This window comes from Mixophyes fleayi, chromosome 12, assembly GCF_038048845.1.
Source record: "Mixophyes fleayi isolate aMixFle1 chromosome 12, aMixFle1.hap1, whole genome shotgun sequence".
Lineage (NCBI taxonomy): Eukaryota > Metazoa > Chordata > Amphibia > Anura > Limnodynastidae > Mixophyes > Mixophyes fleayi.
The window spans coordinates 83,936,223-83,956,227 of NC_134413.1; the positions used below are offsets into that span (position 1 = coordinate 83,936,223).

Sequence of the window (20,005 nt, forward strand, 5' to 3'; positions counted from 1 at the left end):
GCGTGACTCTGGAATTTTTCTTCCCTCTCTGAATAAACTTTATTAACAACGCTCAGAGCAGACATAGACACTCCTCAGTTATTAGTATGTAGTATGTAGTATGATCTATAGACTGTCACTGACATGTCCCTGTGTTATCACTGATATAATAAAGTGTACCTGTCACCTACACACTGTCCTGTCACTAGGAGCCACTGAGGCATGAGGCACCGCTGCATACCCCCCAGCATTCCCCTATTCTATGGGCCTGTTCCACCATCCAGACTGCCAGGACGTTGGGAGGTGCGTACCGCTCACATCTGGTCTTTATGGCACTGCCAGGGGTACGTGACTCCCCAAATGTGATGTGGCCACGCCCCCAGCAGCAGAATACTGAAATCCAAAGACTGGGAGTACTACCATTGCCTGGCTTTACCAGGGACCGGGCTGCGTATTATACTCCGGTCACCAGGGACCGGGCTGTGTATTATACTCCGATCACCAGGGACCGGGCTGTGTATTATACTCCGGTCACCAGGGACCGGGCTGTGTATTATACACCGGTCACCGGGCTGTGTATTATACACCAGTCACCAGGGACCGGGCTGTGTATTATACTCCGGTCACCAGGGACCGGGCTGTGTATTATACTCCGGTCACCAGGGACCGGGCTGTGTATTATACACCGGTCACCAGGGACCGGGCTGTGTATTATACACCGGTCACCAGGGACCGGGCTGTGTATTATACTCCGGTCACCAGGGACCGGGCTGTGTATTATACTCCGGTCACCAGGGACCGGGCTGTGTATTATACACCGGTCACCAGGGACCGGGCTGTGTATTATACTCCGGTCACCAGGGACCGGGCTGTGTATTATACACCGGTCACCAGGGACCGGGCTGTGTATTATACACCGGTCACCAGGGGCCGGGCTGTGTATTATACACCGGTCACCAGGGACCGGGCTGTGTATTATACTCCGGTCACCAGGGACCGCGCTGTGTATTATACTCCGGTCACCAGGGGCCGGGCTGTGTATTATACTCCGGTCACCAGGGACCGGGCTGTGTATTATACTCCGGTCACCAGGGGCCGGGCTGTGTATTATACTCCGGTCACCAGGGGCCGGGCTGTGTATTATACACCGGTCACGAGGGACCGGGCTGTGTATTATATACCGGTCACCGGGCTGTGTATTATACACCAGTCACCAGGCTGTGTATTATACACCAGTCACCAGGGACCGGGCTGTGTATTATACACCGGTCACCAGGGACCGGGCTGTGTATTATACACCAGTCACCAGGGACCGGGCTGTGTATTATACACCAGTCACCAGGGACCGGGCTGTGTATTATACTCCGGTCACCAGGGACCGGGCTGTGTATTATACACCGGTCACCAGGGACCGGGCTGTGTATTATACACCGGTCACCAGGGGCCGGGCTGTGTATTATACTCCGGTCACCAGGGACCGGGCTGTGTATTATACTCCGGTCACCAGGGACCGGGCTGTGTATTATACTCCGGTCACCAGGGACCGGGCTGTGTATTATACACCAGTCACCAGGGACCGGGCTGTGTATTATACTCCGGTCACCAGGGGCCGGGCTGTGTATTATACTCCGGTCACCAGGGGCCGGGCTGTGTATTATACACCGGTCACGAGGGACCGGGCTGTGTATTATATACCGGTCACCGGGCTGTGTATTGGACACCAGTCACCAGGCTGTGTATTATACACCAGTCACCAGGGACCGGGCTGTGTATTATACACCGGTCACCAGGGACCGGGCTGTGTATTATACACCAGTCACCAGGGACCGGGCTGTGTATTATACACCAGTCACCAGGGACCGGGCTGTGTATTATACACCGGTCACCAGGGACCGGGCTGTGTATTATACACCAGTCACCGGGCTGTGTATTATACACCAGTCACCAGGGGCCGGGCTGTGTATTATACTCCGGTCACCAGGGACCGGGCTGTGTATTATACTCCGGTCACCAGGGACCGGGCTGTGTATTATACTCCGGTCACCAGGGACCGGGCTGTGTATTATACTCCGGTCACCAGGGACCGTGCTATGTATTATTCACCAGTCACCGATCTATGTATTATACACCGGGGACCGATCTATGTATTATACGCTGGTCACTGGGCATCGAACGCCCACCATCATGCGATTACCATGATGCATGTGTCCACTGCTGCACAAATCACACTCAATGGAGCATGCTCAGTGTAACCTCCACTCACACTCAGCTGTGTGTGACCAGTCCTGTTTAAGGGGCTTATAACATGTTATATGGTGAAATATATTCCTAATCCCTATATCCTCATATGCCCACATATGTATCACTGGGCAATCATTAGTTCCTCTAATAAAAATAAAAATAATAAATGTTAAAGAATAGATACAATATTTTAAATAAAACACTTGTCCTGAAATCCTCCAGGAATGCCCCCGGGAGAGATGGCATTACCCCAACGTGACACATCCAAGCCCCCATTGCTGAGAGACCGCTCCCCCTTCAAACTGTCCAAAGAGGCAATGATGACAGGTGCTAAGGGTGCCCATTGTGAGGGCCAGTGATCTCACAGCAGCCTAACTGACTAAAATTTCAGCTTTTTTCTTTTTCCTAAAGATGTGGGAAGAGTTTCAGCGATGGAGCGAGGAGATAACACTCTATTCAACTGTCTAACAAAGCTGCAGTAGAAAGTCAGCGGCACACCAAATTATATATAATAACATTGACACGTCAGGTCTAAAAAAATGTCCTTCTTGGGACTTAGTAGTCCTTTAAGGACTGTAACCATACCCGGAAGTCAGGAAAGGTGGGAATTATACTGATATAATTTCCCTTAACATGTTCTTCCACAATACATCACCCTCACCTGTTTCTACCTAGTATTCCTGATACCAGAGAGCTGTCTTTCCTCTCGGTATATGTAGCATAGCCCGGCCCACTCTGACAGAACATCATGGCCGCCCACAGTCAGTAAGAGGTGAGATGTAAGTCACAATATATAGAAGCCTTGTATACGGATGTACACACCTCCTGTCTTATGTGTCTGTAGATATGTTTTCCATTCTGAGCTGGGCAGAAGAGCTGACAATCTCCATCAGTAACAGACGCTGACAGGAGGCAGGATCTTGGTTAATTGGTCACATAGCTCTGTGAGTTCCTGGGACACTGGGAGCCATTCATCCTGGTCGGTGCAGACAGAGGGCTGTTGTGAGAGACAGGATACTGACCTGGATCAGGTGACAGCTTATTGGCAGGACCAGGTCCACCATTGTGTACAGCAGGAACATTATCCCAGCCGGAGTGGGGGGCTGTGCCAGGCTCTGTCCTCAGGTAATATCCCACCAGGTTATATCCCTACGTTCTCTGGGAGAAGGTTCCTCCTGAAATGCCATATTGTGTCTATACGTGATAGATAATACTCGCTGCCATCAGAACCAGGACAGGTGAGAGGTACCGGGGGTTACACCTGTCACACACCTGAGAGCCGGCCCCTCCCCTGTACCTGGCCCCTCCCCTGTACCTGGCAGGGGACTAGCATTCCATTGGTCGGTGATGTGGGACTGGGGACAGATTGGATTATTGTACTATATAATCCCCAGTCCCTACGTTGGGGCTCTCACAGACCCCTTGCTATCAACACATGTACAGCATGTCAGCTGAGGAGAAGACCCCCGACTCATGGGCCCCCAGGGGCCAGCTGAAAACTCCCCCTTATGTAAGTATCTAACAGTCCCCACTGGGGTCCTGTCTCTAAGGCTCAGAAATAAGGAGAGGGGCAAAATCAGCCTGCAGAGTATTATTACCTGTACTATATTATATATACCTGTATTATTACCTGTGCTATATATACCTGTATTATTACCTGTGCTATATTATATATATCTGTATATTATATATACCTGTATTATTACCTGTGCTATATTATATTATATATCTGTATATTATATATACCTGTATTATTACCTGTACTATATATATATCTGTATTATATTATATATACCTGTATTATTACCTGTGCTATATTATATATATCTGTGTTATATTATATATAGCTGTATTATTACCTGTACTATATATATCTGTATTATATTATATATACCTGTATTATTACCTGTGCTATATTATATTATATATATCTGTATATTATATAAACCTGTATTATATTATATATATCTGTGTTATATTATATATACCTGTATTATTACCTGTACTATATTATATATATCTGTGTTATATTATATATACATGAATTATTACCTGTACTATATTATATATATCTGTGTTATATTATATATACCTGTACTATATTATATATATATATATCTATAGTATATATACCTGTATTATTACCTGTACTATATTATATATATATCTATAGTATATATACCTGTATTATTACCTGTACTATATTATATATATCTGTGTTATATTATATATACCTGTATTATTACCTGTACTATGTTATATATACACCTGTATTATTACCTGTACTATATTATATATATCTGTGTTATATTATATATACATGAATTATTACCTGTACTATATTATATCTATCTATATATCTATCTATATTATATATACCTGTATTATTACCTGTACTATGTTTTATTATACCCCGATCAGCCACAACATTAGAACCACCTACCTAATATTATGTAGGTCCCCTCGAGGCATGGACTGCACAGACCTCTGAAGGTGTCCTGTGGTATCTGGCACCAAGACGTTAGCAGCCTCCATGGCTCGGACTTGTTCCTCCAGCACATCCCACAGACGCTCGATCAGATTGAGATCTGGGGACTTTGGAGGTCAAGTCAACACCTTGATCTCTTTGTCATGTTCCTCAAACCATTCCTGAACATTTCCTGCAGTGTGACAGGGGCCCTGAAAGAGGGCACTGCCATCAGGGAATACCGCTGCCATGATGGGGTGTACTTGGTCTGTAACAATGTTCAGGTAGGTGGTACGTGTCAGAGTAACATCCACATGAATGCCAGGACCCAAGAACATTGCCCAGAGCATCACACTGCCTCCGCCAGCTGCCTTCTACCCATAGTACATCCTGGTGCCATCTCTGCAGACCAGGCCACCTTCTTCCATTGCTCCATGATCCAGTTCTGGCGCTCATGTGCCCATTGTAGGCACTTTCTGCAGTGTACAGAGGTCAGGATGGGCACTCTGACCGGTCTGCGGCTCCGCAGCCCCATACACAGCAACCTGCGGAGCTCTGTGTGATCTGACACCTCTCTATCATAGCCGGCAGTAACTTTACAGCAGCTCTTCTGTAGGATTGGACCAGACGTCCTAGTCTTCACTCCCCAGGCGGATCAATGAGCCTTGTGCACCCGTCACCCTGTCACCGGTTGTCCTTCCTTGGACCACTTTAGGTAGGTACTAACCCCTGCATACCGGGAACACCCCACAAGACCGGCCGTGTAGGAGATGCTCTGACCCAGTCATCACTATTTGCCCCTTGTCACAGTCCCTCAGATCCTCACGTTGCCCCTTTTTCCTGCTTCCAACACATCAACTTCAATAACTGACTGTTCAGCTGCTGCCTAATATATCCCACCCCTGACAGGTGCCGGAGTAACCAGATAATCAGTGTTATTCACCTCACTGTCAGTGCTAATGTTGTGGCTGATCCCAATTGTAAAGCGCTATGGAATACGTTGGCACTATATAAATAAATGATGATGATGATTATATATATAATGTAAGGTTTTAGTTCGAACATCTGATATTGTTATTCCAATAAAGCTGTGGATGGTACACATCCTATGTCTGTGCCCTCTATAAGGATGGCATTGCCCCAGAGTCACCAGGCTTTGCTGTGTTTTCCAGCCATTCCCAACGGGCCTGGACTTCCCGGTCCCACCACCCCCCTCAGGACGTAAGTTGCTTATAATGACGGTGGGAGCAGTGACCGCCTTATCTATCAGCGTCCTGGGAGTTCTGCTGGCCACCTACCTGGGGAGGGTCCACTGCAGCCAGGTAAGTCTACTGTGCACTTCCAGCCATCACCTGATGGGGGCGATATCTCACCACTGTGCTTTCAGGAACAGCAGACCATTTGGACAATTGGGGAACATTCATCCCTCTGCCTGGGGCTAAGTTCCTGTTCTGCCCACTGGGGGGCACTGTTCTGTTTCAACTCATAATAGAGCTCCATCTGTTAATGAATAGTTATAGAATAATGATCATTATCCTGTGCGTTGTGTGTCATTGCTCTGCCTGTAGAGGGAGCCCTCCGGCTATCTGCCCCCCCAGCTGAATGTACAGAATGAGGCCTCTCTGCTGCTGGCGTTCAGCGAGCTCAGTGACCAGGGCGCCACCCCCGGCATCACCTGTGACCTCAAAAATGTGAGTAAGATGGGGTGCAGGGGCACAGAGATCCCACTACGAGGGGACACACGCATGTAACATGTATGACCCCTGACCTCATGTCCCCCAGCACCTGATGGTTTATCACGGACAGCCCGAGGGCTGCGTCGCCCGCAGAATGGACTCAGCGGAGAACCTGCCCTCCTGCCAGGAGCTCCAGCTCTACTTCCAGGCCGTGCTGGTAACTAGGGCCAGGGGGCTGGGTGATCTTATATAAAGTACAGGACTCTCGCCCAACAAGGGTCACTCACCCTGCGCCAGTCACCTCACCCCGCTGGGATCCCACACCCTGCGGACATACCACCCCCTCACCCCGCTGGGATCTCACACCCTGCGGAATACACCCCCTCACCCCGCTGGGATCTCACACCCTGCGGACATACCACCCCCTCACCCCGCTGGGATCTCACACCCTGCGGAATACACCCCCTCACCCCGCCGGGATCCCACACCCTGCGGACATACCACCCCCTCACCCCGCTGGGATCTCACACACTGCGGACATACCACCCCCTCACCCCGCTGGGATCTCACACCCTGTGGAATACACCTCCTAATCCTGCTGGGATCTCACACCCTGCAGACATACCACCCCCTCACCCTGCTGGGATCGCACACCCTGCGGACATACCACCCACTCACCCCGCTGGGATATAACACCCTGCGGAATACACCCCCTAATCCTGCTGGGATCTCACACCCTGCGGACATACCACCCCCTCACCCTGCTGGGATCTCACACCCTGCGGACATACCACCCCCTCACCCTGCTGGGATCTCACACCCTGCGGACATACCACCCCCTCACCCCGCTGGGATCTCACACCCTGCGGAATACACCTCCTAATCCTGCTGGGATCTCACACCCTGCGGACATACCACCCCCTCACCCTGCTGGGATCTCACACCCAGCGGACATACCACCCCCTCACCCTGCTGGGATCTCACACCCTGCGGACATACCACCCCCTCACCCCGCTGGGATCTCACACCCTGCGGAATACACCTCCTAATCCTGCTGGGATCTCACACCCTGTGGACATACCACCCCCTCACCCTGCTGGGATCTCACACCCTGCGGACATACCACCCCCTCACCCTGCTGGGATCTCACACCCTGCGGACATACCACCCCCTCACCCTGCTGGGATCTCACACCCTGCGGACATACCACCCCCTCACCCCGCTGGGATCTCACACCCTGCGGAATACACCTCCTAATCCTGCTGGGATCTCACACCCTGTGGACATACCACCCCCTCACCCCGCTGGGATCTCACACCCTGCGGACATACCACCCCCTCACCCCGCTGGGATCTCACACCCTGCGGAATACACCTCCTAATCCTGCTGGGATCTCACACCCTGCGGACATACCACCCCCTCACCCTGCTGCGATCTCACACCCTGCGGACATACCACCCCCTCACCCCGCTGGGAACTCACACCCTGCGGACATACCACCCCCTCACCCCGCTGGGAACTCACACCCTGCGGACATACCACCCCCTCACCCCGCTGGGATCCCACACCCTGCGGAATACACCCCCTAATCCTGCTGGGATCTCACACCCTGCGGACATACCACCCCCTAATCCTGCTGGGATCGCACACCCTGCGGACATACCACCCACTCACCCCGCTGGGATATCACACCCTGCGGAATACACCCCCTAATCCTGCTGGGATCTCACACCCTGCGGACATACCACCCCCTCACCCCGCTGGGATCTCACACCCTGTGGAATACACCTCCTAATCTTGCTGGGATCTCACACCCTGCGGACATACCACCCCCTCACCCTGCTGGGATCGCACACCCTGCGGACATACCACCCCCTCACCCCGCTGGGATCTCACACCCTGCGGAATACACCTCCTAATCCTGCTGGGATCTCACACCCTGCGGACATACCACCCCCTCACCCTGCTGGGATCTCACACCCTGCGGACATACCACCCCCTCACCCTGCTGGGATCTCACACCCTGCGGACATACCACCCCCTCACCCTGCTGGGATCTCACACCCTGCGGACATACCACCCACTCACCCCGCTGGGATCTCACACCCTGCGGAATACACCTCCTAATCCTGCTGGGATCTCACACCCTGCGGACATACCACCCCCTCACCCCGCTGGGAACTCACACCCTGCGGACATACCACCCCCTCACCCCGCTGGGAACTCACACCCTGCGGACATACCACCCCCTCACCCCGCTGGGATCCCACACCCTGCGGAATACACCCCCTAATCCTGCTGGGATCTCACACCCTGCGGACATACCACCCCCTCACCCCGCTGGGATCTCACACCCTGCAGAATACACCTCCTCATCCTGCTGGGATCTCACACCCTGCGGACATACTACCCCCTCACCCCGCTGGGATCTCACACCCTGCGGAATACACCTCCTAATCCTGCTGGGATCTCACACCCTGCGGACATACCACCCCCTCACCCCGCTGGGATCTCACACCCTGCGGACATACCACCCCCTCACCCCGCTGGGATCTCACACCCTGCGGACATACCACCCCCTCACCCCGCTGGGATCTCACACCCCACCACCTCATCCTGCTGGGATCTCACACCCCACGACACGCAGACATTGATTACACCATATCACACAGATAAATGGAGTTGTGTATTCTGTACATTGTTATTGTGTTATCCACAGAGGAACGTCACCCTGGGGCTGTCGCTGGACGTGCAAGTAGTGGGTGTAGGGTCATTAGGGAGCCTGGTCACCCTGCTCTGCAACAACAAGCCCACCTACCTACTGACCACCCCCCCACGTAAGTATAACATACTCAGCCCACCCCTCACCAGGTCCCAGAGACAGATGTGTTTAAATACCCCCCATAATGAAGCTGGCCCAGGAGATGTGACAATACATAGACGTAGCGCTCCCATGGGACTACAGAGACGGGGGTCCGAGATATACATAATAAGGGACCTGTTATATAGGCTCAGTATTGTCAGACATGTATAATATATCGATGTTACTAACAGCCGCTGTTTCCACAGCTCCCAGCAGTGGGCGCTCCAGTCTTGCTGCCTGATGCCCGCTTGAGATCACACGTCACGAGGATCCGGACCACGGCCTGCCTCTAGTATACGCCTAGACACAGCTCATCAACGCCCGGGAAGGATTTACGGGGGGGCTTTACCCCTGCCTCTGGGGTGTTATAGTAGCTAAGCTTCCCCCGGACACGCTCCAGCGCATGTAGTGAAACTAGTAACATACGTGTCCTGCACACGTTATTCTGTATAACTGGAACACACAATAAGTTACTAATGGTTCTCATACCCAATATCCAGCCAATCACAGACCAGAGTCATCACGCTAGCCCCTCCCACAATAGCCATGGGTCTCCTCTACTTCTTTCTGATATAATCAATAAACGGATGCAAGTGCTTGAGTCTGGCCTGTATTAATTATCTCACGTATCATTTCCAGCAGAGATGGGTTCGGGACCCTCATTAAATGACAAACACTGATCTATAACGACCTCTTCCTTCTCATACAGGAACCCCATTGGAATAATCCCACCGCCAACACCAAGTTACCTATGCTATTTGGGGGTACAGAGAGGGCTCCCCTAAAAATAAAGGGGAACAAGAAATAAAGATGGTTGTGCCCAGCTGTATCCCAAGGTAATTCCTATCAATGGCATTAATCTACACATCCAAGATGGCAGCCACCATGTCACCTCTGCCATGTCCCTGCCAGTCATGGTATAAATAGATTGAGGTGGTTTAAACTGGGACAAATAGGGATGCACACTGTTCCTATTTGAGGGATCACCACGGGACATATCTCAGATCACAATTAGTTGTTATTATCAATGCTGGAATTTCAGGTCACGCGTTTAGCTCAGAAGGGAAAAAGCTTTAAACAGAAATACCAGACAGAGACAGTGTGTAATCCATTATTTCCTAGTATTGTGCAATTATAAATTGAGGGATAATCAACCAGCCCAACGTCAGGACTGTGAAAACGTTTCTTTAACAAACGACGGGGCCCCTTCCATCAGCAAAGGTAGGTAGGATAGGACGCAGGCCCTCCCGATGAAAGGAGTGTTTATATACATTGTGGGCACGTACTGGACAATAAGGGAGGAGACTGCTGCCCAGTTACAGGCCAGGTTGTCTGGATATCTTTCTGTCTCCAGTGTCCAATCCATAAGTCTGCCCTGACACTAAACATCTACTGCCACATCCACACCATATATAAGTGATGGTTTCCATACCTTCTAAGAATTGTACGGAATCCCTTCCCAAATAATAGTACTTTGTCAACTGAGCAGAGTCCCAGCTCGGAGGAGTGAGGGGGGTCCCACACTCCAGATGTCAATCAGACGCTGCCGCGAGGGGACCACTAGCGGAAAGGACCAGGATCCCGCTAAATACAGAGAATGTTGGGGGGTACAGGGGATGGTCCCCCAACAAAGAACTATTATTGAGAAGGGAGAAGTACATTGTACATAAAGCCGAACGAGGACAAGGTAATAGAATACACATTGTAATTTTGGCACACACAATTTATAAGCTCAATACAAAAAAAAACGTAAGTATCATTAGTTACTATAGAAGTTGTTTCTTTATTATTTTATACTAATCTCTCTGAGGGTCCGAGCACATAAACAGGGTGTGACATCGCTCCGCCAGCTAACCAAGGTGCACGGAGAGAGCATCAGCCGCCCCTCTGTACCCCGTTATTGCCGGGTCACAGGGGTCTGTTAGCATAACGGACCTGGGACACCTCATTGTACTAGAGATGACAGCTGAGGCGTCCATACACCATACTGTGATGGGAAGCCACGGTACTGCCAGGACCAACACTAAATAAAACACTTTATCTTAAGATACATACATGGTCTATAGCCCCCCTGAAAACACACACACGCGGTAAGCTGTATATACGAGACAACCGCTTCATTTATCTGAATGATTTATAAGATCTAGTGCGCCATGTGACCTGGGACCCTCCCCAATCACAGATGCAGAGCTCCGTGTGACCCCTCCCCCAGGTGACCTGGGACCCTCCCCAATCACAGATGCAGAGCTCCGTGTGACCCCTCCCCCAGGTGACCTGGGACCCTCCCCAATCACAGATGCAGAGCTCCGTGTGACCCCTCCACCAGGTGACCTGGGACCCTCCCCAATCACAGATGCAGAGCTCCGTGTGACCCCTCCCCCAGGTGACCTGGGACCCTCCCCAATCACAGATGCAGAGCTCCGTGTGACCCCTCCCCCAGGTGACCTGGGACCCTCCCCAATCACAGATGCAGTGATCCGTGTGACCCCTCCCCCAGGTGACCTGGGACCCTCTCCAATCACAGATGCAGAGCTCCGTGTGACCCCTCCCCCAGGTGACCTGGGACCCTCCCCAATCACAGATGCAGAGCTCCGTGTGACCCCTCCCCCAGGTGACCTGGGACCTCCCCAATCACAGATGCAGAGCTCCGTGTGACCCCTCCACCAGGTGACCTGGGACCCTCCCCAATCACAGATGCAGAGCTCCGTGTGACCCCTCCACCAGGTGACCTGGGACCCTCCCCAATCACAGATGCAGTGCTCCGTGTGACCCCTCCCCTCCCCAATAACAGATCCAGTGCCAGGCCGGGGGTCAGTCACAAGCGCAGAACGCTTATTTTATTAATAACTAGAAACAAACAGCATCACCCTGGAGACGCCCCTGAACCCCATAATATAGTGATAATGAATACTGTGGCCCCGGGGCCCGCCCCTATTTCTTCTCCTCCTCCTTTTTGTCCTTCTTGTTGTCCTTTGAGGCTTGGGAGGCCAGAGACCCCATAGCGTTGCGGATGGCTTCGTTGTTGGGGTCTACACCAGGTAAATTCTCCAGCACACTCTGCAGGAACTCTGGGTCCTGCATCACGTCGTAGTCGTCCTCCTCCTGGGGGGACAGAGGTGTGTGAGGGGGTCTGGGATTATACCACTCCGATCATACAGGGGGGATAGTAGCAGGGGAAGTTTGGGTTTATACCACTGGCGTCATACACAAGGGGAGAGCATTGATGGACTATACCACTACAGTTATATCAAGGAGAGGCTAGGTTCATACCACACCCATCATATGAGGGGGAGGGGGGAGGTTAATAGCAGGGGGACGTCTGGATTATACCACAACCATCATACGTGGGAGGGTTACCTTGGCAGGTTCCGGTATTTCCATCATGGAGCTGCTGTCTAGGTCACTCTGCTCGGCTTGGCCAAACTCTGCAGGGGAGAGCGGTGGGCGTCAGTACAAAGACGACAACGTGTTATAGAGATATATAATAATTCCCCGTTTCCGTGGCTTCAGGAACTGGTATCATACTGGTCATCACCCAAGGTTTATACACAAAGAAAAGGAAGGGCCTTAAAGGACTATTTCTTCTTAAACAATTAGAAAGCCTGCTCAATCTATTTCCACCTTCATCATTTACATACAAGGTAACAAGCAGGGTGGATCCTCAGCATGGGAGGGGGGGGGGGGGGGGGGGGGTAACTAAAGGACAATGACCAAGTAGCAACTTACCGGCCCCTTGTAACGACATCTGCATGGCGTACGCGATCTGCTCATCCTCCGTCATGCTGCTGAAGTCCGGAAGTCCGCTGCGGCCTCCTTCCTGTTGGCCGATGGTCATCTTCAGCAGAGCTTCATCCGAATCTGTATAGAGACAGCACAGTGAGCAGGGGTTCCCCTGTGTTGTCGGATAATCCGTCCGTTACCCACAATTCTCTCTCACCATCTCCGGCCGTTGAGGTGATCCCGGCCTCTGCTGCAGAGGCAGCGGCTGCCCTTCTGGCCTCCTCTTCCTGGCGCTGTCTCTGTTCCTCCATAGACACGCGCAGAGCCTGTCGGCAAAACACGCGGTTAAATGGACGAATGAGAAACGTTCACTCGGAAATACAAACACTGAATCATCACTGGGGCACAGAGAAACTGAGGTAATCCTATGTACAGAGTGCTGCCGTCAACAATCTTACCTCTTCATCTATAGTAAGTATTATTATTAATTTTGATTTATGGGGCGCCACTAGGTGTCCGTAGCGCCGTACAGGGACAGACGAAATTACAATACGAGGTGAGACAGCACGGTACAGTAAACAATAAGCACAGTAACTCTGTGAGCTCAAAGCACAGCTAGGGGCGGGGGAGGGGAGAGGGGGAAGGTCCGGCATACGACGGAGCCCAAGAGGGAGGGCACGGATGACACAGAGACCCCCAGAGGGGAGAGGAGGGAGCAAGAGGGTCCTTGAGGAGGAGGGCAAGGTAGCTGGAGAGCAGAGTTAAAAGTGGTGAAGACAGGAGGAGAGGTGACCTTGCTCAAAGGAGCGTACAATCTAAGGGGTGGGGTAGACAGACAGAGAGACACGGGGGAGAGAAGGAGGAACGGAGGATAAGGATAAGGGAAGGGGAATGGAGGGGGAGAGGCAGAGGATAAGGTAGGTAGTTAAGTGGGAGACTGGAAGGCTTTAAGAAAAGGTGGGTTTTTAAAGCCCGTTTGAAACTGGACAGATTAGGGGAAGTTCTGATAGAGGGAGGGAGCTGATTCCAGTGGAGGGGGGCAGCGCGGGCAAAGTCTTGGATACGCGCGTGGGAGGAGGTGATCAGGAGGGAAGAGAGGCGACGGTCATTGGAAGATCGGAGAGGGTGGGATGGAGCATGAATGGAGATGAGGCTGGAGATGTAGGGAGCACTGGAGTTGGCGAGGGCCTTGTATGTAAGAGTGAGAAGCTTGAACAGGATTCTGAAAGGGAAGGGGAGCCAGTGAAGGGATTGGTAGAGGGGGGAGACAGAAGAGGAGCGGCGAGAAAGGAAGATAAGCCTAGCGGCTGCGTTAAGAACAGATCGAAGGGGAGCGAGATGAGATTGGGGGAGGCCAGTGAGGAGGAGGTTACAGTATTCCAAGCAGGAGATGATCAGAGAGTGAATAAGACATTTGGTGGCATCTTGGGAGAGGAAGGGCCGGATGCGAGCGATGTTACGTAGCTGGAAGCGGCAGGATTTAGCGAGAGAGAGAATGTGGGGGCCAAAGGAGAGAGAGGAGTCGAGGATGACACCGAGGCAGCGAAGTTGGGGGACAGGGGAGATAGAGGTGTTGTCAGAAGGGGGCGGAAAGACTATGAGTTCAGTTTTGGCGAGGTTAAGTTTGAGGAATCGAGAGGACATCCAGGAGGAGATGGCAGAGAGGCAGGCGGACACCCTAGAGAGGAGGGAGGGAGAGAGATCAGAATAACACGACACTCACCAAAGCCAGCTCTGGATCAGCGCTGGGATCCACCCCAAACTCAAAGTCGCTGGCCCCCAACCCGAGCATGGCCCCCCCTTCGCCGGCCAGGATGGGCGAGCTGATCAGGGCGTCCGCCAGGCTGGGTCCCGGTGGCACAGTGACAAGATGTGACCCCGTTCCGTCCTTCCCGTTCAGCGTGTTGATGAACGCCGTCAACTTCTCCGTATTGGATTCCTGATGGAGGAAAAGAAGGAGATGTGAACAATGACCGATGCTGCCGACACAGATTCTGAGGAACCCCAGAGACATACGCACCTCTTCCCCAAAGTTTATAATGTCAACGCTGACTTTCTCCTTCTTTAGCCGTTTCGCCATCTTCACCAACTGCAAGACAACGTTCCACAAGTGAGAGAAGGGATGTCCGCCTGCCCAATGCCCATAGAGAGTGACCTCCCACCAACCGAGCCCCCCAAATAAACAGCTACCAGCCATATAATAATCGTCTTCTGGACTGAACGTCTAACATTCATGGTGACCCCATAATACAATGACTGGGCCTCAGAAAGACCCAACACGTCAAGTGCTGACCACAGGCTTCTGAGATATCACTGTCCTATAGTAAAACGTCCACCACCTGTAATAAACCAGACCTGGCATAGTAACGTAAAACAAGGGTGTGTGGACGCTGCAAGTGGTTATTGTGCCCTACAATATTGCTGAATATCTGGTTTACTGGTCCTTTACTTATTTATTGTTATACCGGTTTATGCTCCATCTTTATTGTGATATTACAGTCAAAGAATAGTAATAAATAACAATTTTTCAATTGATATTTAGAGAATTGAGGAACGATAGACCCGGATCTCCGCCCCGGCACTTACGTCTTTCTCGTTGTCTTCTACGGGACTCCCCACGAAGGCGATAATCCTCATCTTGTGATTCTTACCCTGACGGTGCTTAAGAGACAGCTGATAACAGAGAACAGCAGCAGGTCAGACAAAGGAACCAACATTATCCTCTGCCCAGCTATGGTCTCATTTATATAACAGATATCTTGTCACAAGACAGCAGACACTACAGTTTATAAACCCTGTGTACGTTATATGAGGAATGGGCTTCATGGACTGTCCTGTGTAGGTGGAAATGATGGAGCTGAAACAAACAGCGCCCCCTACTGGCCAAAGTCTGATATTTATATAACATCCCTGTAGAGGTTATGACATACGTGTGCAATGCGGATCCGGTGCAGAAACTGATCTTGCCGATGGGCTGCACGGAGTGAAGTTTGGACAGGATTCTGCCGGTGTCTGGTGTGAGCGTAGTCAGGACCTCGCAGTTACTACAAGAGAGAGAGGGGGGGGGGGGGGGGGGGCACATGAATCTACATTACCAGCAGCAGGTACATCTGTCATCTTTAATACACAAACACAGCTTGTGCTATTACTGTAATATATCCTGTACTGTAAGGTGACAGAGAGCTCTGCAGCACCAGAAAACAGGACATACATAAAACAGACACATACAAGGTAGAAGTGCACATATGAAAACACGGAGACGGAGAGCCCTGCGCACACCAGAGCTTACAATCAATTTAAGCTGCATTCTAAAAAAAACCCAAAAACACTTTATTTCCATAAGAATCCATGGGACTAAAATCTCAGGACGGTCGCAGTCCTGCAAGCCGGTGATATAATGAGAGTCAGTAACTGGTAGCGACAGGTGATCTCAGTAACACACAGAATATGTCTTTATCTGAATCCAACTTTCAGTACATATCACATCACAGATACTCTAATAAAGCCTCAGGGGGGATAAGAAATGTGTGGAGGGGGATGCAGAGCGGCTCTAGCTGACTAATACTAGTATATGAACCCCGACCTCCCACATATAGGGGGGGGGAGAGGTCTCTGGACAGCACCTACTTAGCTAAGGTGATGAGCCCCACGTTGTTCTCGGGGTTGCTGCGGGTCTTGGAGTGACACACGATGTTGACAGCGTCCTGCTGGGCCTGGAGCCGGGTGGGGAGGAAGTCGCCATTTCTCATGTATTCACTGTTGTCCACACTGCAAGACCAGCAGAAGAGAGAGGGTGTGAGGCCAACAAATCACAATCTGATATGTATTCTGTGTAACTGGGGGGGGGGGAAGGTATATATGAAGAAACCACCCCAATACTAACCTGCCCCCCCCCCCCCCGTCCTCCCTAATCCTACCCTACACCCCCCCCTCCCCAATCCTACCCTGCCCCCCCCCCCATCCTCCCCAATCCTACCCTACACCCCCGTCCACCCCAATCCTACCCTACACCCCCGTCCACTCCAATCCTAGCCTGCCCCCCCCCCTCCCAATCCTACCCTACACCCCCGTCCACCCCAATCCTACCCTGCCCCCCCCCCTGTCCTCCCCAATCCTACCCTACACCCCCGTCCACCCCCCCCCGTCCTCCCCAATCCTACCCTGCCCCCCCCCGTCCTCCCCAATCCTACCCTACACCCCCGTCCACCCCAATCCTACCCTGCCCCCCCACCCCGTCCTCCCCAATCCTACACCCCCGTCCACCCCAATCCTACCCTACACCCCCGTCCACCCCAATCCTACCCTACACCCCCGTCCTCCCCAATCCTACCCTACACCCCCGTCCACCCCAATCCTACCCTACACCCCCGTCCACCCCAATCCTACCCTACACCCCCGTCCTACCCTACACCCCCGTCCTCCCCAATCCTACCCTACACCCCCGTCCTCCCCAATCCTACCCTACACCCCGTCCACCCCAATCCTACCCTACACCCCCGTCCACCCCAATCCTACCCTACACCCCCGTCCTACCCTACACCCCCGTCCTCCCCAATCCTACCCTACACCCCCGTCCTCCCCAATCCTACCCTACACCCCCGTCCACCCCAATCCTACCCTACACCCCCGTCCTACCCTACACCCCCGTCCTCCCCAATCCTACCCTACACCCCCGTCCTCCCCAATCCTACCCTACACCCCCATCCTCCCCAATCCTACCCTACACCCCCGTCCTCCCCAATCCTACCCTACACCCCCGTCCGCCCCAATCCTACCCTACACCCCCGTCCGCCCCAATCCTACCCTACACCCCCGTCCTCCCCAATCCTACCCTACACCCCCGTCCTCCCCAATCCTACCCTACACCCCCGTCCTCCCCAATCCTACCCTACACCCCGTCATCCCCCAATCCTACCCTATACCCCCGTCCTCCCAATCCTACCCTACACCCCCGTCCACCCCAATCCTACCCTACACCCCCGTCCTACCCTACACCCCCGTCCACCCCAATCCTACCCTACACCCCCGTCCTCCCCAATCCTACCCTACACCCCCGTCCGCCCCAATCCTACCCTACACCCCCTTCCTACCCTACACCCCCGTCCTCCCCAATCCTACCCTACACCCCCGTCCTCCCCAATCCTACCCTACACCCCCGTCCTCCCCAATCCTACCCTACACCCCCGTCCTCCCCAATCCTACCCTACACCCCCGTCATCCCCCAATCCTACCCTACACCCCCGTCCTCCCCAATCCTACCCTACACCCCCGTCATCCCCCAATCCTACCCTACACCTCCGTCCTCCCCAATCCTACCCTACACCCCCGTCCTCCCCAATCCTACCCTACACCCCCGTCATCCCCCAATCCTACCCTACACCCCCGTCCTCCCCAATCCTACCCTACACCCCCGTCCTCCCCAATCCTACCCTGCCCCCCCCCCCGGGATGACTCAGGTCCTGGCCCCGGGTACCCCCCTCCTGCACTAGGTGTCCTCCCCCGGTCTCTGATCCTCCCCCTCCCTGTACCCCGGACCCTCCCGGGGATGACTCAGGTACGTAGCCCCGGTCCCGGCTCTCACCAGACCATAGTACTCTCCAGCACCATCTTGTTGTATTGTCACTGCGGCCTCACTGTGCAACACCGAGCGCTGTGATTGGTCCGCCCGTCCGCAAATCAGTGCCACTTCCGGTTCACAGCGCTGTGCATGCCGGGAGATGTAGTCCTGAGATCCCTGCACTATACCTGTAATATATCCTGTACTCCTAATATATCCTGTACCTCTAATATATCCTGTACCCCTAATATATCCTGTACCTCTAATATATCCTGTACCCCTAATATATCCTGTACCCCTAATATATCCTGTACCTCTAATATATCCTGTACCCCTAATATATCCTGTACCTCTAATATATCCTGTACCCCTAATATATCCTGTACCTCTAATATATCCTGTACTCCTAATATATCCTGTACCTCTAATATATCCTGTACCCCTAATATATCCTGTACCTCTAATATATCCTGTACCCCCTAATATATCCTGTACTCCTAATATATCCTGTACTCCTATTATATCCTGTACCTCTAATATATCCTGTACTCCTAATATATCCTGTACCTCTAATATATCCTGTACCCCTAATATATCCTGTACCCCTAATATATCCTATACCTCTAATATATCCTGTACCCCTAATATATCCTGTACCTCTAATATATCCTGTACCCCTAATATATCCTGTACTCCTAATATATCCTGTACTCCTATTATATCCTGTACCCCTAATATATCCTGTACCTCTAATATATCCTGTACCCCTAATATATCCTGTACCTCTAATATATCCTGTACCCCTAATATATCCTGTACCTCTAATATATCCTGTACCCCTAATATATCCTGTACCTCTAATATATCCTGTACCCCTAATATATCCTGTACCTCCTAATATATCCTGTACTCCTAATATATCCTGTACCCCTAATATATCCTGTACTCCTAATATATCCTGTACCCTCTAATATATCCTGTACCTCTAATATATCCTGTACCCCTAATATATCCTGTACATGTAATATATCCTGTACCCCTAATATATCCTGTACCTCTAATATATCCTGTACCCCTAATATATCCTGTACCATCCTAATATATCCTGTACCCCTAATATATCCTGTACCTCTAATATATCCTGTACCCCTAATATATCCTGTACCCTCCTAATATATCCTGTACCCTAATATATCCTGTACCTCCTAATATATCCTGTACTCCTAATATATCCTGTACCCCTAATATATCCTGTACCTCTAATATATCCTGTACCCTAATATATCCTGTACCCCTAATATATCCTGTACCTCTAATATATCCTGTACCTCTAATATATCCTGTACCCCTAATATATCCTGTACTCCTAATATAGTCCTTGTACCCCTAATATATCCTGTACCTCTAATATATCCCCTGTACCTCTAATATATCCTGTACCCCTAATATATCTTGTACCCCTAATATATCCTGTACCTCTAATATATCCTGTACCCCTAATA

The 20,005-nt window shown here is 51.6% G+C and overlaps 2 protein-coding genes across 3 annotated transcripts; one reads left to right on the forward strand and one right to left on the reverse strand.

The window, feature by feature from the left end:
- The first annotated feature begins 174 nt into the window (after window positions 1-174).
- LOC142108599 (uncharacterized) lies at window positions 175-9,789 on the forward strand. 2 transcript variants are annotated; one of them, XM_075192396.1, is made up of 6 exons: window positions 175-282; window positions 5,860-6,009; window positions 6,256-6,378; window positions 6,470-6,580; window positions 9,083-9,200; window positions 9,433-9,789. In XM_075192396.1, the coding sequence occupies exons 1-6, from the start codon at window positions 202-204 to the stop codon at window positions 9,465-9,467; spliced, it is 618 nt and encodes a 205-aa protein (XP_075048497.1). In that variant the 5' UTR covers window positions 175-201; the 3' UTR covers window positions 9,468-9,789. The 2 variants fall into 2 exon arrangements, with proteins under 2 accessions (XP_075048497.1, XP_075048496.1); XM_075192395.1 differs by having other exon boundaries at window positions 9,443-9,789.
- Window positions 9,790-10,989: 1,200 nt separating this feature from the next.
- On the reverse strand, window positions 10,990-18,636 carry PSMD4 (proteasome 26S subunit ubiquitin receptor, non-ATPase 4). Its single transcript, XM_075192377.1, is given in 11 exon segments — window positions 10,990-12,328; window positions 12,584-12,651; window positions 12,953-13,084; window positions 13,164-13,272; window positions 14,670-14,885; window positions 14,967-15,035; window positions 15,533-15,619; window positions 15,877-15,890; window positions 15,893-15,990; window positions 16,574-16,714; window positions 18,528-18,636. Coding segments are annotated over 11 exon segments (1,131 nt in total). The 5' UTR covers window positions 18,554-18,636; the 3' UTR covers window positions 10,990-12,157.
- Window positions 18,637-20,005: the final 1,369 nt, after the last annotated feature.

What these genes read in the sequence shown, in the direction of transcription:
- LOC142108599 (XM_075192395.1), top strand. Translation starts at nt 202, where the DNA reads ATGAGGCACCGCTGCATACCCCCCAGCATTCCCCTATTCTATGGGCCT. An exon ending in GACTGCCAGGACGTTGGGAG is followed by an intron (nt 283 to 5,859) that starts GTGCGTACCGCT and finishes TGTGTTTTCCAG; the next exon opens with CCATTCCCAACGGGCCTGGA. An exon ending in GGAGGGTCCACTGCAGCCAG is followed by an intron (nt 6,010 to 6,255) that starts GTAAGTCTACTG and finishes CTCTGCCTGTAG; the next exon opens with AGGGAGCCCTCCGGCTATCT.